The sequence below is a fragment of the Amphiura filiformis genome, chromosome 10, assembly GCF_039555335.1.
Source record: "Amphiura filiformis chromosome 10, Afil_fr2py, whole genome shotgun sequence".
NCBI lineage: Eukaryota > Metazoa > Echinodermata > Ophiuroidea > Amphilepidida > Amphiuridae > Amphiura > Amphiura filiformis.
In genome coordinates, this window is record NC_092637.1 from 1,227,881 (window position 1) to 1,248,808 (window position 20,928).

The 20,928-nt window shown below is 37.9% G+C and overlaps 1 protein-coding gene across 1 annotated transcript in view; it reads left to right on the forward strand.

The window, feature by feature from the left end:
* LOC140163312 (uncharacterized) overlaps positions 1-20,785 on the forward strand; it is a 31,467-nt gene extending 10,682 nt beyond the window's left edge. Inside the window, exons 12-22 of the mRNA XM_072186710.1 lie at positions 713-820; positions 2,351-2,455; positions 3,021-3,251; positions 9,065-9,352; positions 9,608-9,892; positions 10,404-10,685; positions 12,735-13,016; positions 13,467-13,757; positions 14,204-14,464; positions 18,546-18,697; positions 20,543-20,785. Of these exons, the coding sequence (XP_072042811.1) occupies positions 713-820; positions 2,351-2,455; positions 3,021-3,251; positions 9,065-9,352; positions 9,608-9,892; positions 10,404-10,685; positions 12,735-13,016; positions 13,467-13,757; positions 14,204-14,464; positions 18,546-18,697; positions 20,543-20,785 (2,528 nt within the window). The remainder of the gene's footprint in view (positions 1-712; positions 821-2,350; positions 2,456-3,020; positions 3,252-9,064; positions 9,353-9,607; positions 9,893-10,403; positions 10,686-12,734; positions 13,017-13,466; positions 13,758-14,203; positions 14,465-18,545; positions 18,698-20,542) is intronic.
* Positions 20,786-20,928: the final 143 nt, after the last annotated feature.

Below are 20,928 nucleotides of genomic sequence, written 5' to 3' on the forward strand. Positions count from 1 at the left end.
TTTTTCTTAAAAATGCCAAAAATATATTTATGCATAAGTAAATGTAAGTGACTTTGTGGTATATGCATGGTCACTTGCGTCTAACCAAATGTTCAAGTGACCATGAATTTATACATGGGCATAATTAACCGTAAATTTATTGCCGAAATGAGATATAGCTATTTCTGGCTCGAAGCCCTCGATTTATACCTCATTCACCACGGCCCGAAAATGCTCACGCAAGCTAACTTTAAAAAGTACTTTGAAAACTCACACACGTTGATTCCGCTATTTTCAAGATTCATTCATTAAACTATAAAGCTTCCTGCATAGGCATTCTCATTTTTTTTTTAAATTGTTTATGGGAATGTATTATTTAGAGGTTAATAACTGCGCATCGGTTATTTGGAGGGCATTGTGAAAACATTTTGCATTTGAAACCGAGGGATATTCCAAGGTCCAAAGCAAAATGTTTAGATTTTTCACAATGCCCGACATATTACCGATATAAATCCGCAAAAATTAGACTTTTTTTTTATGATATTGCTCATATTCTCAAACAGTACATGGAAAATTCCTTCTTTTATATTAAGATAATAACATTTATAATTTCAAACCGATACGTAACTCAATTTATGACCGGACAATGAATCATGACCTTTAGTTTGCGTGTAAATAAATGGTAACCTTTATTTACTTAAATGTTTTTTGGGTTTTTTTTTCACTTTTCCAGAGTGTGTCCCAGAGTGTGAAAATGGTGGTGTATGCATAGCTAACAACCTCTGCACATGTCTTCCTGGGTTTGCTGGCGCAACTTGTGAAAATACCATAGCTATAGCAAGTAAGCTGTAAACATTTTTAAGTGAGTTAACGTCTTTTTTGGCAAGTCAGATACAACAGAGGAAGCATTTTTGTGAAGGGGCTGCTCTTAAGAAAACTGTGATTATAATGATCCAATAATAGACTCAACGTGCAATACCGTAAAACCCCGTCTACAAGCATATAGTGTGCTTCTGATGAAAGCTACATTAATCCAGTCGCCATTATGGAGTTTGAGCAAATAAATTATGGATCCAAGCATATACAAACAGGGATTATTTTAAGACCGATCTATTGTATTGGTATATTAACGCTTGCTTCGAATTAATTAAACTTTTATAAGAAAAAACACTACATATGCTTGTAGACGGGGTTTTACGGTATTGAACCAAGTAGTAAATACGGTTTTAGGAATGTTCCGGTTCCGGGTCAATAAGGTCAACCAAGGTCAAAGGTCACTTCAGGGCCGTGAGTCACGAGGTCAAAAATCAAGAGATCAAATACCACTTCTGTGTCAAAGGTCAACCGGTGTTTATATTTAGATACGTTTACATACTTTAATAATTGAAAGCGATAGTGGATATGGCTAATTAGCATATATTAATAATAATAAGGTTTGCGTGGTTATTAGCAAAACCTCCAAAAACTTAAGGAGATAAGTGACCGCTTATGGGTTCGAATTTCAACCAGCCTAATTATGAAGCTCCCGTGGGCAAGTGGTTAAGGCATAGGTCTCGTAAACCTGAGGTCCTGGGTTGGATTCCCAGGCGGGATCACTTTTTCTACTTGTCTCCTTTATCATTTGCGACGGCGAACCTGGTGAAAGATATTGTTTATTTATATAATTCCCGTCGATCATGCCACTGTTTTTTCAGTGCTCCAAAAACACATTGCCCATAAACGATATATGAATATGAATGAACGATTGTGATCACTGTCATTTAGTTCAGCGTGTTATAACAAGGAAAGGTGGCTCAGGTCAACCTAGCTATTTTGAGTGTTTGATCATTTGCCATCTAAATTTCACCTGATATTGGTGGCGTTTAACTATGAGAGTTCTGAATGCAAGAAAATTCCGCCCGAAATTAGCTATTGAATTTCCCATTGAAAACCGTGTAATAGATAATGAGTGCTGTGAACCTATTGGTGGGCGGGTTTGGTATTGGGGTCCACCATAGGTTCCTACTAAAAAATATACGATTTTAATTTCGCTCTGGTAAAATTATGCCAAATCATTTCTTTTTATATTTAGGAGAAAATTCGGTGAAAATTGCATGTTCATAGATATTTTAGCCGATACTTTTACATGCCTGTACATAGCCAGAGTTTCCAAGTTTATTGTGTAGGAGAATTGTACTGATTATGGTATCACTGGATAGAGGAGACGATAGCTATACATCAGTATCAAAAATAAGGCTATTACGTTTATAATTGAACATTTGGGGGTTGCAAGCTCCCTTCCCAGTCCGTGTTACAAAATATGTATCAGTAGTTTTATGGTTAAAATAGCAGTGACGTTATCTGATTAACACGTTTTTCCTGAAAATTTTAGATTCAATCAGCTTGATGTCAAATGTCTACACGGTCATTGAATCAGTTGGGAATTTTAAAATTTTCCTTCAGAGGCACGGAGATATATCGACGTCATTGAATATCGGTTAGTTTAAAATTTGGTATTGTTGATTAGTTGGATTGCCTGGTTTAAATACATTAAAACAATTGCAATATATTGAGACAATTTTAATTGTTAAAAACCTTTTTGAGGTGATAAACGAATATTTAAAAGTCACATAACTTATATCTCATCTTCACAAGATACAATTTATGTACAAAAATTATTATTTATTATGATGGGGCAGATGATATAATCTGTAGTAATACTTAACAATAATGATACTTATACTAATACTTAAATTATCATGATAATGTAATGACAATATGAATAATGACCATCACGACAAAATGATTAGGGATTAGGGATATCCAAATATGATCTGAAAGAAATTACAAGTTTTAGGAAAACTATTGAAAAAGAGGATTTATGGAATCTACTTGACATTTATATTTTGTTATCCAACCTACTCTGCACTGATATGAAATATACATTACCAAAAATTAGGTTTTCAGACAATCTAAATAATAACGATTACCCATATCGCAATGTTTTCATCATGAATCATAATTGTAATTGATAGTTTAATAATCCATTTACTTTTTTTCAGGATTGTCAATCATTGAAGAAAGTGCCACGTTATCGGAAGACTTCACTTTCACAAGCCCTGCTGAAATTACTTTCCAGCCAGGCCAATCAACAGCCCGATTTCAGTTTACGATCACTGACGACCAGGAGTTAGAAGCCCACGAATTCTTTCGTGTTGTAATCGATAGCGGAACATCTGGTAGTTCCATTGAAGGCGATGGTGAAGCACGTGTATATATTTGGGATGATGATGGTAAGAGATGCCTTGTAAATTAGCAACTACTTTTTAAACAAGTCAATTCTATATAGGGCGAATGGTGAATGCACTTGTACTGCTACTTGTTTTTTAACATTCTGACATAATCTGAGATGTTCAAATCAACAATATCTGAGAGTGAAAACTAGTATACTCTATCACGTGTTATATACAAAAAATACTTTCACAAAATAAATGATATTGAACACTTTTCAATGGGAAATTGTTTTACATTAAAAATTATCTATATTATAGAATGTGTAGAGACTTAAAAAAATTGAACAATATTCCTGATGCATTTGATAAAATTATGTAGCCAATGATAACCTCAAATATAATCAGTTCATTACACTATGACACCTTTCGTCTTGGCGAGGCAGTGACACGAACGTGTTGAGACAGCTGACAACGACCTCGCTTGCGTGTTTATGCCAGCGATTCGAGCGAACGCTCACCATTTGAAACTACGCTCAATGATATGCCCACTGATAGTTAGGGGAAAAAGTTCACTTTGGTGACCACTCTCTGGCTAGTAAGGTTTGACGATTGATTCGACTTCTATGGACCATTTAGAAAAAAAATAGCCACCATGTCCCTCGTGATAATCCAGGCATTTTTCGCTAGAGGCCAAAATCCAAAATGGCGGCCACCACCATTTTGAAAATTTCAGTTTTGAACCAGAGCACCTATAATCATGCACAAAGACACTTTTTCGGATATGTTATATGACATTAGTTTGACATTACGGCATCATTTTCACCCAGGAATCCAAGATGGTGGCCGGCACCATCTTGAAAAATTTAGTTTTGAACAAGAGGACCTTAAATCGTGTACAAAGACACTTTTTTGGATAAGTCGACCACAAGGATTTCAAATTTGACATTACTTTGACATTACGAACTCATATTTACCCAGAAATCCAAATCCTTGAAAAAAAAAATAAGTTTTGAACCAGATTACCTAAAATCGTGTACAAAGACACTTTTCCGGTAAGTCGACCCCAAGAAATCCGAATCTGACATTAATTTGACGTTACAAAATAATTTTTGCCCAGAAATCCAAGATGGCCCCCATTTGGTAGAGCGTAAATGTGATTTTTGAATGAAAGCAGAAGCATAAATGTGTCATTTCCGCCTTATCTGGGGTTCATGTCCCTTATATGGGGTTTAAACTGCCTTATCTTGGGTTTACATCCCTTATCTAGGGAGTTTAGACGGCCTTATCCTGGGTTTACGTTCCTTACCTGTGGCTAAGATGCCTTAACCTTAGCATATCGCAGTCTAAACCCAGATAAGGCATCTAAACCCCAGATAATGCGCCGTAACCCCAGATAGACCGTCGATAAAGCAGTCCGACCCCCAAATAAGGCGCTTTAACCCGAAATGAGGAACATAAACCTAAGATAAGGCATCTAAACCCCACATAAGGTGCCCAAACTCTAGATACGGGTCGTTAACCCCAGATAAGGGTCATAAACCTCAGATAAGACATCTAAACCCAAGATAAGGCGCCTTAACCCAGATAAGAGACGTAAACTCAGATATGACAGTTTAAACCCCCGATAAGGCGCCGTAACCCCAGATAAGGGACGTACACCTCAGATAAACCAGTCCCAACCCCAAATAAGGCGCCTTAACCATAAATAAGGAACATAAACCTAATATAAGAGAAGTAAACCCCAGACGGCGCCTTATCTGGGGTTTAGACTGCCATATCTGAGTTTACGTCTCTTATCTGGGGTTAAGGCGCCTTATCTTGGGTTTAGATGCCTTATCTGAGGTTTACGACCTTTATCTGGGGTTAACAACCCTTATCTAGAGTTAAGGCACCTTATGTGGGGTTTAGATGCCTTTTCTGGGGTTTATGTTCCTTATTTAGGGTTAAGGCGCCTTATTTGGGGTTTAGACTGCTTTATCTGGGGTCTAAGTCGCTTATCTGGGGTTACGGCGCATCATCTGGGGTTTATATGCCTTATCTGGGTTTAGACAGCAATATTCTAAGGTTGAGGCATCATAACCACAGGTAATGAACGTAAACCCAGGATAAGGCCGTCTAAACCACAGGTAAGGCGCCTTATCCCTAGATAAGGGATGTAAACCCAAGATAAGGCAGTTTAAACCCCATGTAAGAGACATGAACCCCAGATAAGGCGGAAATGACACATTTATGCTTCTGCTTTCATTCAAAAATCACATTTACGCTCTACCAAATGGGGGCCATCTTGGATTTCTGGGCAAAAATTATTTTGTAACGTCAAATTAATATCAGATTCGGATTTCTTGGGGTCGACTTACCGGAAAAAGTGTCTTTGTACACGATTTTAGGTAATCTGGTTCAAAACTTATTTTTTTTCAAGATGTCGCCGGCGGCCATCATCTTGGATTTCTGGGTAAATATGAGTTCGTAATGTCAAAGTAATGTCAAATTTGAAATCCTTGTGGTCGACTTATCCAAAAAGTGTCTTTGTACACAATTTAAGGTCTTCTTGTTCAAAACTAAATTTTTCAAGATGGTGCCGGCCACCATCTTGGATTTCTGGGTGAAAATGATGCCGTAATGTCAAACTAATGTCAGAATCGGAATCCTTGTACTCGACATATCCGAAAAGTGTCTTTGTGCATGATTATAGGTGCTCTGGTTCAAAACTTAAATTTTCAAAATGGTGGTGGCCGCCATTTTGGATTTTGGCCTCTAGCGAAAAATGCCGGGATTTTCGCGAGGGACATTTTCCTAAATGGTCCATAGAAGTCGAATCAATCGTCAAACCTTACTAGCCAGAGAGTGGTCACCAAAGTGAACTTTTTCCCCTAACTATGACGTCACTGTCTGTCCAAAGTGAAAAATGGTATAGCAGCTGTCATAATAAACCTCTATGTATTCATCGATTGCTTTTCTTAAGATTTGCGTTTTTATCGGACATCGCACAACTTTTTGGTGCTACAGAACCAGTCATTATTTCCCCCGGTTATTTTCACATAACGACGAATTACAGATCACTGTTAAACGTCTCTATATAACTCGTGTGATTTGAGCCGCAGACAGACTAGATAACGTTACTCTCTATAATACGAAGGGTGGTTTATAGCTACTTGACGTTCATCGTTATACGGTGACCATGACAAAAACTACAAGTCGTTTCTATTTGAGCCATCTCAACGAAGATATTTCGCGAGATTGCTGTCTTATGTAAACCAACCGGTTGTCTACAAATGCTGTTTTTCTTTAAAATGAGAAAAACGTATATACATAAAAGAAACAGAGGAAGGGAAATAATGTAGCTGTATATATATCAACCACGTTTTGCTAGATTTTTAATATCCCTCAAAAGACATTCTTAACATGCGCCATCCAAATTAACGTCAATTAACTTCAATACAAAGCATAGGTACCACGTTTACTTTGGTCATATCGGTTCTCCAAAAGGTACCGATGGCTCTTTTTTATTACACGCTGGAGATGTAATCAATTTTATTGAGCGTAATAATAAACATTTGCACAGTGCTATCGTTGGTTATTTAATTAAGAATGATAGCACTACGCAAACTTTATGTTCAGGGTACGATATTAAGATCCATCGGTACTTATCGGGGCACCAATAGCGCTATATGATCAAACTACACGTAATATTGTAACCACAGACAACTACAGACCATGTATCAACAGTCTAAGTTCCCGTGCATTGTATGCTGTGAATTCTCACATATTCATGAGGGCCGATTGTTCGATCGTGCCGTGTCTAACAATCACGCTAGCGTTGCGTGTCTTCGCGTATACGCGCTAGAGCGTTGCGAGCCATTGCGATTATGCGAGAGACCGCAAAAATACGCGGTCATTGCGCAGCAGTTTTGACTGTAGCATTTTATGGAACAATCAACCCTCATTATCGGGTGATGCTGAGACTTTGACTGCTTGTACACAGTCAGTTATCTTTTTCGTCCATGGTCATGTCACATATGGGCTCAAAAATGAAAATCCGAAAGTTCCAATACTATTTGAATTACCTGCTGTCGATTTGACCACATGAACTAAGGTATAATTATATTTATGTGTTTTATCCGAATAATGTTCTCCTAAAATATATAGCTCTAGCAATGTTAATATTGAAAAACAAATTGTAAATAATTGTATTAAATGTATCCAGATGTATGTAAAATACATGTAGTAGAGATTATTACATGATGTTATTTTCTTAAGCTTTTTGGAACACTAGTGTTAATCAGCAATAATTGCTTCTAACCACGCAAGCAAAAACACATTATATGTATATATAAAAACGATTCTATCCTTTTTGGCAGTTGTTATTGTATCATTCTGCACACAAAATAACAGTATAACAGATATTGAGTTTTAACTCTTTAAAGGAGCCAATACGTTTGAGCTTGCAAAACATCAATATTTATAATTGTAAGTGTCTCTAAAAGACATCCCAACCACGTATCAAAAAAAGGAGAAAAAGGAATTACGGCAAAATAATGATTTGCTCAAAACGAATACAGGGATCAAATTGCAAAGTAGTTGAAGATTAACATGATTAAATGGGCTTCGATGTTTTTGCCCTGTTACTCGGGTAACGAAAAATCTGAGATACAGCAAACTCTTCTTTGTTGAATATGCTGTTCTAAGCGGAACAATTTGAGACCACTTTGATCAACATCGGAGCATTGTTGATTTTTTACACATGTGGTCAATGATGGAGAACAAGATTTGACATTTTACCATAATGCCTATTATGAGAAATGTATATAGGAGATCAAACTATATTATTTCTAAATTCTAATAATAAGGGGAATACAATTAGAGGTTTTTAAATCCATATTTGCCAATTTGCGGCAATTTTTTTTAAATGCAAATAGTAGAATTTTTCCCTTACTTCCACTTTTCTCCTTATTATGTTGTTCACGAGGGTACTTAGAGACACGAGCAAGGAAAACAATGGTGCTCCAATTTTGTCCAGGTATACCCAGTATTTTATTCATAATAATTAATCTAAATGATTGTATTGCTCGCCCATGTGTCTTATGTACTGTACAACTTTTCTTATGTCTGCATATAAAGGTTAATGATGAATATTTTGATATTTTTTTGTTTCGCATAATTATGTATATTCCTGTATTACGTATATATTAATATAGCTATGTTTATATTCGATAATGTATAATAATAAAACATACATACAAGTGAATCAATGGTTATGCTTCTTAAAATCTGTACAGTTTTGTTCATTTTACAAGCGCGAGCGAAAAGTTGATAACCTCAGATAGGAAGGAACGGAATACCTGGAGAAATACCCATTCGGCTTCAGCATTTCCCACAACCATGACAACAATGGTGATAAGAGGAAGTTGTTAAAAAGTAGGAATACCAAAGTAAAAAAGACACATACCCAGATGGTTTCAGTATTTCTCCCAACCAGTTTATACGCTCGATAGTAAGCATTGCGTGCTTACTATCGAGCGCTTATACAAGCGTTTAAAGACTTTTTCATCCCCCCACTGTTTTCGTCTGTTCAAAAGTTTCTCGCCACCATTTTCTGGATATATTTCTGAAAGTCAATTTGGTCGCAATACCGAAGCCATTCTATGGACCGAAAGCATATTCCGTGGTAGACGACTTTTGCAATCTTTCCATTTAGAAGAACCAGTCTTTTAATTGCCCCAAATATCTCAAACATGTTGTCGTAAATCTTACTGTCTTTCAAGAAAGCATCCATTACGTCATGGTAATTAAATTGATCTTTATATACCTTCCTTTACAACAATGTTCTCAGCATGCCATACAGGCTATTTCTTTTAAATCTGTTACTGATTCAGAGGATCTTGTTCCCGAGTTTGTGAATTGCCCAGCCGATCAGACATGGTTACCTGAGTTGGGGTCTATCAGTGCGCAGGTGTCCTGGCCGGCTCCTCAAGTATTAGACGACCATGAAGTAGATGAAGGATTGGTAATGCTTGAGATAACTCCAGAAGTGATTGGTTTGTCATTGAGCCCGTTGGAAGGTATTGACATCAATCTTGATATCGGCGTTTATGCTGTATCATATTCTTACACCGATGCCGAGCAACAAGAGGGAATATGCACATTTAATGTGACCGTTCAAGGTACGTTCTCAGAACATTCAACCAAACGAATTTCTTGCAATGAGGTATTGTAAATTCCCAGCGGGGGTGTGCTTGAAAAGAGTGGACCCTTACAATTTGGGCGAAAATGGTAGCAAAGACAGTTAGAAAAACACATTTGTGTCTATGTATGAATGTAAAATTTATTTCTTTTAGGTATGTATGCATTGTGAATGCTTAAACTATTCTACAGCTACCATAAAACGTATTTATCAAAACAATAATCTTTCCTTTCAGGACCCAGTGCACCATCTAATCTTCAATGCAGTTCCATTTCGTCAACTTCACTCCGTTTTACATGGAGTGCTCCAAGCAGCAGCTCTTTCGACAACTATCTAGTCACCTACACACCAAGCAATGGTTCGCCTGCTTCACCTATATCCGTGCAACCAAGCGATTCAAGAGACGTAACGCTGACCAACTTACTGCCTAATACAAACTATAATATTTCTATAGTGACCGTTGCAGGCCAAGGTGTAAGCAGTGTCATGAGTGATCCCTTGGAGCGATCTTGTCAGACAAGTAAGAATATTGAAAAAAAACCTTACAAACAGGAGATCCAATTTGGTGTCCTGCTGAAGCGTTAAGCGTAAAGTGTCATTAAAAAGACTAGAGATAGGACAAAAATCAATAAATGAGGACAAACATTTGTCTTTGCCTCACACAATGGGACAAAAAAAATTACAAATGGGGACACAAACTTGGATTTGCCCCTCTACAGTAAAAAGGTTGGCTACGCCCGTGACTCTAATACTAGAAAAGTAACCTTTTTTGTTTAATTATTCAGCTATAATCCGAAGTATACTTTCAATTGTAAACCCAGCACGAAACAAAGTATGGACTTTGGGTTTTGTATTTTTCATCGTGAAATCATTACCCCTGTTGATGACTTAATAGGCATGCATATGCCTATACATTTGTGCCTGTGTAGGAATGTATTTATTTTAGGAATGTGTGTATGTATTGTGAACGCTTAAACTATTCTGCAGCTATCATAACATAGATTTATCAAAACAAATTTTGTTCTTTCCAGGACCCAGTACACCATCTAATCTTCAATGTAGTTCCATTTCGTCAACCTCTCTCCGTTTCACATGGAGTGCTCCAAGCAGCTCTTTCGACAACTATCTAGTCACCTACACACCAAACAATGGTTCGCCTGCTTCACCTATTTTCGTGCAACCAAGCGATTCAAGAGACATAACGCTGACCAACTTACTGCCTAATACAAACTATAATATTTCAATAGTGACCGTTGTGGACCAAGGTGCAGCCCGTATCCTGAGTGATCCATTGGAGAGATCTTGTCAGACAAGTAAGAATAATAATAATAATTTTTTTTAAATCACAAATCCAACTTCGTCTCTTGCTGAAGCGTAAAGCATAAAGTGTCATTAAGAGCCTCCCTTATTATGTACATAAATAAGGGGGGTTGTGATACCAAAAAATAGAATTTTCTCTAAAAAATAATTTTGGTACATATTAACATCAACAACCCACATGTAAAATATGAGCGTGCACAGCGCCCTCGTTCAGCTTAAAAGAATTCTTGAAAGTTCAGTCTCTCTGAGCCTTACTTGCAAATGGTAAACTTTGGGGGTATATAACATCGTGCGCCATCATTATCCCAACCTGCATTTTGCATTTGTTTTGAAGTACCAAATGGTTACATTACAAAAACCAAGAAAAAGGTTGGGATCTTGATGGCGCACAAAATCAGCAAATCCAATGATTTGATGAAAAGCGCCCTCGTGCAACTTCAAGCATCATAACGGGCTGCGCCATCAAGATCCCAATTCCGAACAAGTTTGAAATTAAAGACATCAATGGTAAGTTTCATTTTTCAGCCAAAAGGTTTTGGGATTTCAAGGTCAAAGGTCAAAATTTCCTATTTTCGCACTTGGTAAACTTTGGAGGTCCATAACATCGTGCGCCATGTTTACATGCCTGTATTTTTGCGCGCTAACGTCACCTGACATTTTGAATAAAATTTCATCAAAGAAGAGAACATTCTCTACAAGTACTGAAAAAATTAGCTTGGGATCTCTTGATCTTCATATTTTTCTGATTTTTTGAAAATGGACTTCATTGTGGAGGTCAATAATTGCCCTCTTTTCCCCTTAATATTGACGCGTAGTACAATGTGGGCTTTATACTGCATCACAAGTAGATGCGCCAACAAGATCCCAATTATATTTTTTTTCGTCTAGCTTCTTTGGCAAATGGTAGACAAAAAAAGGAACAGCTACTTGGGATCAAGTGGGCGCACTAATATAAAAGAGGTCAAAGATCAATCTTTGTGGCGAAGTGACGCATATTTGCCTATGTGCAGCACAAAAGTGGAACTTTCACCCATAATAAAAATGTGCGCCAACATGATCCAATCTTATTTATTAGATGATTGGCTAAAGGGGCTTATGTATAACTGATTGCAAGTAAAAAAGTGGGATCATGTGGGCGCACTTATTCAATAAAGGTCAAAGTTCACACTTTGTATACATAAGGCCTTCTAGCTAATCATCATAAAAGTAAGATGGGATCTTGTTGGCGCACATTTTTATTACCGGTTACAGTTCCACTTTTGTGTTGCACATAGGGAAAATATGTCAATTCAGCAGAGTATGAACTGTGACCTCTATTGAATTAGTGCGTCCACATGATCCCACTTTTTTGTTTGCTTTCAGTTATACATAAGCCCCTCTAGCTAAACATCCAAAAAGTAAGATGGGATCTTGTTGGCGCACATTTTTATTGCGGGTCAAAGTTCCACATTTTGTGCTGCATTGGCAAAATAATGCCAATTCGGCACAAAGTATGAACTTTGACCTCTATTGAATTAGTGTGCTTACATGATCCAAATTTTTTCTTGGTTTTTGTAATGTAACCATTTGGTACTTCAAAAAAATTGCAAAATGCAGGTTGTGATAATGATGGCGCACGATGTTATCCAAGTTGCAAGTAAGGTTCAGAGAGGGCGCTGTGCACGCTCATATTGTACATGTACATTGTTGGTGTTAATATGTACCAAATCATTTTTAGAGAAAATTCTATTTTTTTTTGTATCGCAAAGCCGTACATAATTAGGGAGACTGGTTCTTAATATGACTAGAGATAGGACAAAAATCAATTAATAAGGACAAAAATTTGGCTTTGCCCCACATAATGGGACAGAAAATTTACAAATGGGGACACAAATTTGGATTTGCCCCTCTACAGTAAAAGGCTGGCTATGCCTCTGGCTCTAATGACTATGTATGAATGTATTTATTTTAGGAATGTGTGTATGTATTGTGAACGAACGCTTAAACTATATTCTCCAGTTTTCATAAAACAGATTTATCAAACCATTCATTTCTCTTTCCAGGACCCAGTACACCATCTAATCTTCAATGCAGTTCCACTTCGTCAACCTCACTCCGTTTCACATGGAGTGCTCCAATCAGCTCTTTCGACAACTATCTAGTCACCTACACACCAAGCAATGGTTCGCCTGATTCACCTATTTCCGTGCAACCAAGCGATTCAAGAGACATAACGCTGATCAACTTACTGCCTAATACAAACTATAATATTTCTATAGTGACCGTTGCAGGCCAAGGTGCAGCCAGTGTCCTGAGTGATCCATTGGAGAGATCTTGTCAGACAAGTAATAATAATAATAATAATAATAATAATAATAATAATAATAATAATAATAATAATAATAAAATAAAATCACAACATCCAACTTGGTCTCCTGCCGAAGACCATGTCCTCCATACTCTGTAGACATTTGGAATGCTCAAGCCAGCTTTAAACCAGGATTGTTAAAGCTTCAAGTAGGAGGTTATTAGGTATTTTTGTGCCAATGTGAATAGTGAATTGTATGAGATAATGAAATGTGTATGGAACAAATGAACTTGTGCGGAGAAAGACAAATTTCACGCAGTATCAAGAAAATCATTACCCTCTGGTGATGACTGAGTATACATGCATATACATTTGTGTCTTTGTATGAAAGTATTCATTTTTGGTATGTGTGTATGTATCGTGAACACTATACCATTCTGCAGCTATCATAACACAGATTAATGAAAACAATCATCTTTCTTTCCAGGACCCGATGCACCATCTAATCTTCAATGCAGTTCCATTTCGTCAACCTCATTCCGTTTCACATGGAGTGCCCCAAGTAGCTCTTTCGATAACTATCTAGTCACCTACACACCAAGCAATGGTTCGCCTGCTTCACCTATTTTCGTGCAACCAAGCGATTCAAGAGACATAACTCTGACCAACTTATTGCCTAATACAAACTATAATATTTCTATAGTGACCGTTGCGGACCAAGGTTCAACCAGTGTCCTGCTGATCCTGAGTGATTCTTTGGAGCGGTTTTGTCAGACAAGTAAGAAAAACGAAAATTACTTAAAATCACAAATCACAACTTGGTCTCCTGCTGAAGCGCAAAGCGTAAAGTGTCATTAAAATAACTAGAGATTGAACAAAAAGTTAATAATAAGGACGAAAATTTGGCTTTGACTCCCTCAATGGAAGAGGAAATTTACAAATAGGCACGAAAATTTGGATTTGGCCCTTTACGCCCCTTACTCTAATGCTAGTAAAATAAGTTTTATAATATGTAGCTACAATTCCATGTAAAAGTATACTTTTAATTGTGATCCTAGCACGGAGCACCTTTAGACAATATGATGCATGTGACATGCCAAAAACAAAAAACAAACAAACAAACTAGAGATAGGAACCGCAGCTAAGTAGTAATCATTCATGCAAAGATACCCAAAATAATTGAAATAACTATCGACTTGGAGTTGTAATTGTCATTCTCCACAGGCCTTGCCCAGCCCGGCGACATCATCATTCAAGATATTACTGAAAACTGTGTGACATTCACTTGGGGTGAAATCAACTTGACATTTGATAACTATCTGATTCAAGTCTTTGATGAGGAACTGAATACAGATGTTGACAATCAAATACGTCAAAATGTTGATACTATCATGTCTTGCGCACTCACTCCTGGCAAGCTGTATACCATTGTGTTGGAGACTAGCCCAACAATATCAGTGTCAGGAAGAAAATCGTTCATTACAAGTAAGTAGATTTCTTATTTCCTACAATGAAACAAAATAGGCAAATATATAGTTATTATACATTTCCGCTACGGTGAGCATTGTCTGGCAATGCTACAGTGCTCCACAAACAATACAGAAAATAAGATTAAAAACATACAGGCAATGTATGATTTTTGGCAGCATTTGTAGAACAGTTTGGTTGAAAAAATGGTGGTACCTTGTGACGTCACGTTGGACACATTCCATTCACTGTCAGAGGAGGTTCTTGTATGAATGCAATTGGGCAAATAAACCTACAATCAATTTAGTCTTGATTTGCTAAGAATTGAACACGACACCTGTCTCATAACTCTAATATCTCTTCGAAAGTGACAGAGGTGTCATCGAAGCTTTAAACTGGCACGGGGATATAGCACTTATGTTCAAGTTCAAGTTTTATTTGTTTTCATCTCAATTCACAAAATGTTATACAATTGGAAATGCAAGATAAGAAATACTTAGTGATAATTACTTATAGAAATACAATATAAGAACATGAGAAGTGAAGAGATGTGGATGCCGCAAAGACGCAGAGCGTGAAGCTTGTGGCACCCAATCTGAACAAGATGGAAATTTAACTTACGCTACAATATTGATATGTACTACAATAATGAAATCATGTGGCCGAAATAAGAATAAATGAAATTTAATTGAACGGAATCAGATAATCAGATAATCAAAAATACAATAATAAAAAAATATATGATAAATCACATATTTTGACACAAAGCTGAATGAAAGGAGAAACGTATGATTCCTTCACATAAGGATAATTTGGACAAGATCTTTTTGTGTCTTTCATTCTGGCTGTCAACAATATTGACGCTACTTTGACTATCTGGAGCAGCTCTCAATTTTACACAAAGATGGAGTGGGATAACCAAGATAAAGTTTTATGCACATGGATATAACACATTGGCTCTGGCAGGTTCGAACCACACCTATGTGACCATGAGTGTAAATGCCCTAACATAAAACGAGGACATGACCATTTTGCTAACTTGCTCATCCCTAGTACAAACAAATATTGTGTCTCTTTTTGTAAGGCCAAAGATAATCTTACTTTCTTGTTTGCTATCCAGAACCAACCCCAGCGCAAAATATCTAGTGTGTGGCATCAACGGTAACATCACAGCCACGTTTCCGTTTGGTTTAGTCTCTCTCTCTGTGTCAGGTGGCGCTGTGTAGCGCTGCTGTGGTCTTCACAAGAGTACGCCATCTCACTCGATCCGATGCCAAGTGTGTTGCACCTTGCATTCCCTGGTTAGAAACCAGCTTCACGTCATTAGTCCAAGATGTTGGTGGACGTCCTCTTCCTCGTTTGCCTTCCATGGCCCCTTGCAAAATCTGTTTTTCTACACCTCTATGTTTCCTGACAATATGGCCAAAGTACTTCAGCTTTCTCTCCATTATGCCGCTTCTGATGGTTAGACTTGTACCAATCTTGTCATGGATCCAGGAATTTGTTCTCCTGTCTTTCCATGTCACTCGTAGAAGCCTCCTGTAACACCACATCTCAAAAGCATCTACTCTTTTCCTATCATTCTTGGTCATAGCCCAAGACTCGCATCCATAAGTGGCAATGGAAAACACAGTTGCACGAAGTAGGCGTACCTTGAGGTCAATGGATAGGCCTCTGCTTTTCCATATGCTTGACATGCCCTGCACAGTTGTCCTTGCAATAGCCAGTCTTCTCTTAATTTCAGTTGTGCTGTCACCACTGTTGTTAATCATTGAACCCAGATATTCAAATTGCTTCACCTCCTCAATCTGTTGTCCATCTATCACAAACTCATCACTTTTTCTCTCTCTGTCTACAACCATTATTTTTGTCTTCTTTGTGTTCAGGAGAAGGTGTTTTTCTTCACTGGCCTCTTTGATGCGCTTCAAAAGATCAATCAGCTCTACTCTGCTGCTACAAATAAGAGTGGTATCATCGGCGTACCTCAGGTTAGTAATTCTTGTACCGCCAAACTTCACTCCACCTTCAAACCCCTCCAAAGCTGTTCTCATTATGTCTTCAGAGTAGATGTTAAATAGGTTTGGTGATAGCACACATCCCTGTCGTAAGCCTCTTCCAATCTTGAACCAATCTGTGTCTCCACTACTTGTTCTGACTGCCGATTCTTGGTCTTCATATAAGCAGCTGATCAGATCCACAAGATGACTTGGAAAACCCATCTTTTCATAGTTTCCCACATCTGAGGGTGGCTAACACAGTCAAAAGCTTTACTGTAATCTATGAAGCACATGTAAAGAGGAAGTCTATGCTCTCTGCATTTCTCAATCACATTCCTGATATTGACAATTTGGTCCCTAGTACCCCTTCCTTCACGAAATCCTGCCTGCTCATCAGATATTTCCTGCTCCATTTTGTTCTTCATTCTCTTGATGATGATCTTCAGAAGCACTTTACTTGCATGACAAATCAGGCTGATGGTCCGGTGATTGGCACACTCTTTCAAATTTCCCTTCTTTGGCAGTGGAATAAATACTGCCCTGCACCAGTCTCTCGGCCATTTCTTCTTTTTCCAGATGATACCACATAGACGCCACATTAGGTCTATCCTTCTTTCCCAGTTGCCTTCCACAACTCAGAAGCTACATTATCAATGCCAGGTGACTTAGCATTTTTCACTTGTTCCATGGCAAGCTCAACTTCAGATCTCAATGGTGGAGGTTCTTCCTCACTCGTTTCACACTGTACATACACATTGTCATCTTGTGCCTCAAACAGCTGGGAACTATACTGAACCCATCGCCTTTTGATGTCTACACTTTCGGTAAGAGTGTTACTTTTCTCATCATTTATAACATCCATCCTGGGGGTCCACTTCTTGGTAAGTTCTTTGGCAATACCAAAAGCTATTTTTGAGTCACCCTTACATCTTTCCATTTCCACACACTTCCTTTCGATGTAGTTTCTTTTGTCCTCCTTAACACTTTTGGAGACCTCTTTGTTTAAGCGTGCCCATTCTTCCTTTCCTCCATCTGCCTTTGCTCTCTTCCTGTCATCAGCTAGGTTTAAGGTCTGCTGAGAGATCCACGGCTGTTTCCGTTTCATCTTTCTAGGGATGTACTTCTTTGCTGTGCTCTGGACTGCTTCTTTCATGTCTTCCCACAATTCATTTGGGGTCTGCTCCTCTTCATTAACTTTCAGTAACTCATCAAACCTGTTCTTCACATCTACTGAATATTGAGTGGGAATGTTGTCAACATCATACCTGGTAGGTGGTGCATTGTCTCTCTTAGCTCTCAGTTTTAGTTTTACTTTGGCTACAAGTAGCTGATGGTCACTACCACAGTCAGCGCCTGGTCGTGTCCTGACATTTTGGAGTGATGTTCTCCACCTCTTCCTGACCATGATGTAATCGATCTGGTTTTCCTGGATCTCCTGGGCTCATCCAAGTCCACAGTCTCCGTGGATGATGCTGAAATAACGTGTTCCCAATGACTAGGTTATTAGCTTCACAAAATTCCTCCAGTCTGTCTCCACGTTCATTTCTGATCCCAAGTCCATATTGGCCTATACACCCAGTTTTCTCCTTCATTTTGCCAATCTTAGCATTCCAATCCCCAGTACGATGAGTAAGTCTCTTCTAGGTATACTATCCATAACTCCTTGTACCATCTCATAGAAGTCTGTCATCTCACTCTCTGATGCATCTGATGTTGGTGCATACACTTGTATGATAGATATATTTAAAGGATGTCCTTGCAGTCTTACAGTCATCACTCTTTCATTTATTGGATTATATCCCAAAACACACTTGGCTGTGGTTCTTTCTATTATGAAACCCACACCTCCACGTTTCCTTCCAGTATCTTTTCCAGAATAGATAAACATACTTCCATCATCTGTAGTGAACCTCCCTTGTCCAAGCCACCACAACTCTGGTTTAGTAAGGCCAGAGATAATCTTATTTTCTTTCTTGTTTGCTTTCTAGGACCAAATCCAACGCACGATATCCAGTGTGTGGTATCAACGGTAACATCGCAGTCACGTTTCCGTTTTTGGAAGGCTAAAGATAATCTTACATTCTTTCTTGTTTTTTATTCAGAACTAAATCCAGCGCAAAATATCCAGTGCAGTGGATCAACTGCAACATCCGTCACAGTCACATGGCACGCACCTGCTAGCAGTGGAGGATTTGCAGCAATCTTTGATGTCTACAAAATCTACACCAGACAAAGCGCAGGACAAAGAAATCTGGTAAGACCAGAAATTATAACCGAAGAGTACCGACTCCCACTCGCCCCTTGTGTAATATTATGGTTGCTTATGGAGGGCGCACCTAGGTTTCATTATCATTGAGGTATAGGACTTTTTATTTTTTCGGAGAAGAGCAGGTAGGGCAACTACTTGATTATATTTCTACATGTTCATACTACATACTCTGAAAATTTTAGAAAATTCGCACGAGTCAGTTTTTTTTAATCACATTTTTTTTCCTAAAATGGGGGGTTATAGCGCCCTCAACGGGCACTCTCTCCATTGGGCTACATGTAAAGACCAGTTATAGACAAATGGCCCTAATATAAAACGGACTCGTGCAAATTTCCTCAAATTTTGCATATGATGTGGATTTAACATCTGGAATGTAATGCAAGTGATGTCGTTGCTGCTCTTCTAAATTCATTTTTAAAATGTCCGCCCCAGACCAAGGTGGGCAAATAGTGTACCTCCGGTTTTTTTTGTAAGAGCCCAAATTCGAACAATAATTTGTGTCTTTAAGCTTGAGTGTTACTAAGATTTACGCACTCTTTGGGCACAATGAGTTATACGCGGAGCGTAAACAACAACGCACTTTGAATCAAAGTCTGCCGGACACTTTTAAAGGTCTTGGTAAGTTAAAGGGGGCAACCCTGTTGGTTTAGGATATGAGTTGTCTTCAAACTTACGAATTTAAATAACGTCCCCTTTATGCATTTATGTGAGAAAACGGGAACATTTTCAACGTTAGTGTGAATAATTAACACGTTGGTACGCGTGAATTGCATTCTGGTTCAGCATCCTGAAACGACACCATGTGCCGTATTTCTGTTTTCATGTGCCGACCTTTTTTTCATAGCACTAAACCCAAATATCATTCTTGACAAGATACCTCATGATTTTTTTTTCATTTTGCCCATGAATATCATGTACATTTCACATTGTTCGTTTATTTCATGTTTTTTAATGATAAAATAATTTTTCTCTATTTTATATTTAATTAATTAATTAATTTAGTCTTTAGTGGGTGGAGGCTCTTTGATATTTTTATTCATGGTCCTAGTATAATGCTTGACAAGAAAAACCATGCTTTTTTATTTATTTTGCCCCTTATGTATTTCTTTATTTTTGTTTTAAGTGTATATCATTATAGCACCATTTATTTTTGATCTATTTTTCTGGGCGAATTGGTATCGGAGTGAAACGTCTCGTTTCTTTTGGCCTGCACAGAACTCATATAAATCCCCCCAATATTTTGCCAGGGGGATGGCCATACAATCACCCCCCCCCCTAATGTTACGCCTGATAATGGGTTTCTGACCAAATTAACCTCATATTTGCCCATTTTGGGCCCCAAAAGTGCATATTATCGCGCGCATTTATTCTACTTTTACACCATATTTCATCAGTTTAGCTTCAAAATAGCAAACATTTTTGCGCGCTTTGCGTACAATTGAACCAAAAACTTATTCTGTCGCCAAAAGGTGCTGGATTGACTATACTTGAATTTTTTTCCAACTCCATCCCCCCAATGTCAAAAAGAAATCAGAATGCAGAATTACATCTACAAGCATATATTATACCTCTGAGTGTTTTTTGATGAAAGAGACAAAAGGCAGACACCTTCCAAAAACATTATAATATATTGGTCTTACATTAATACATGTTTGTACTGCCATCTGTGTCAGTAATATAGTTGCTTTTTTGTTGAGGGTGTCTGCCTTTCGTTTTTCATAGGCTTGTAAATGGAATTTTACAGTATTCTGTTTACTTTCCAATATCTTTCCAATATTTCACCAAGAGAATTAAAGCACTTAGAATTTATGTACAATTACTCCATATTAGGTTGCCACTATACCCAATGATGATTCAACACTGCAGTATGAGATAATGGGTCTTCTATCCTCAAGTGATTATAATGTTACCATAGACACATGTTCTACTGAAAATGACCCTAATGGAGCAGGACAGATCACATCTACAAGCAGCTCACCACCGCCATCTGCCGCATGTTCTACATCAGGTAACGTCCATATCATAGTAGTTGCAGCAAGTGACAGTAAATTGCTAGTGATCAAATGCTGGTAGCGATAAAACACTACTCAAGGAAGAAAGTCCTGTTTTAGATTCAGGATCGATAGGAACCAGGATACCTGATAAAAACTTGTGAGAGTGAATAAGGAATTGAACCAAGGACCTCATTGATGCAAAGACTGAACCGCAAAGCTAAC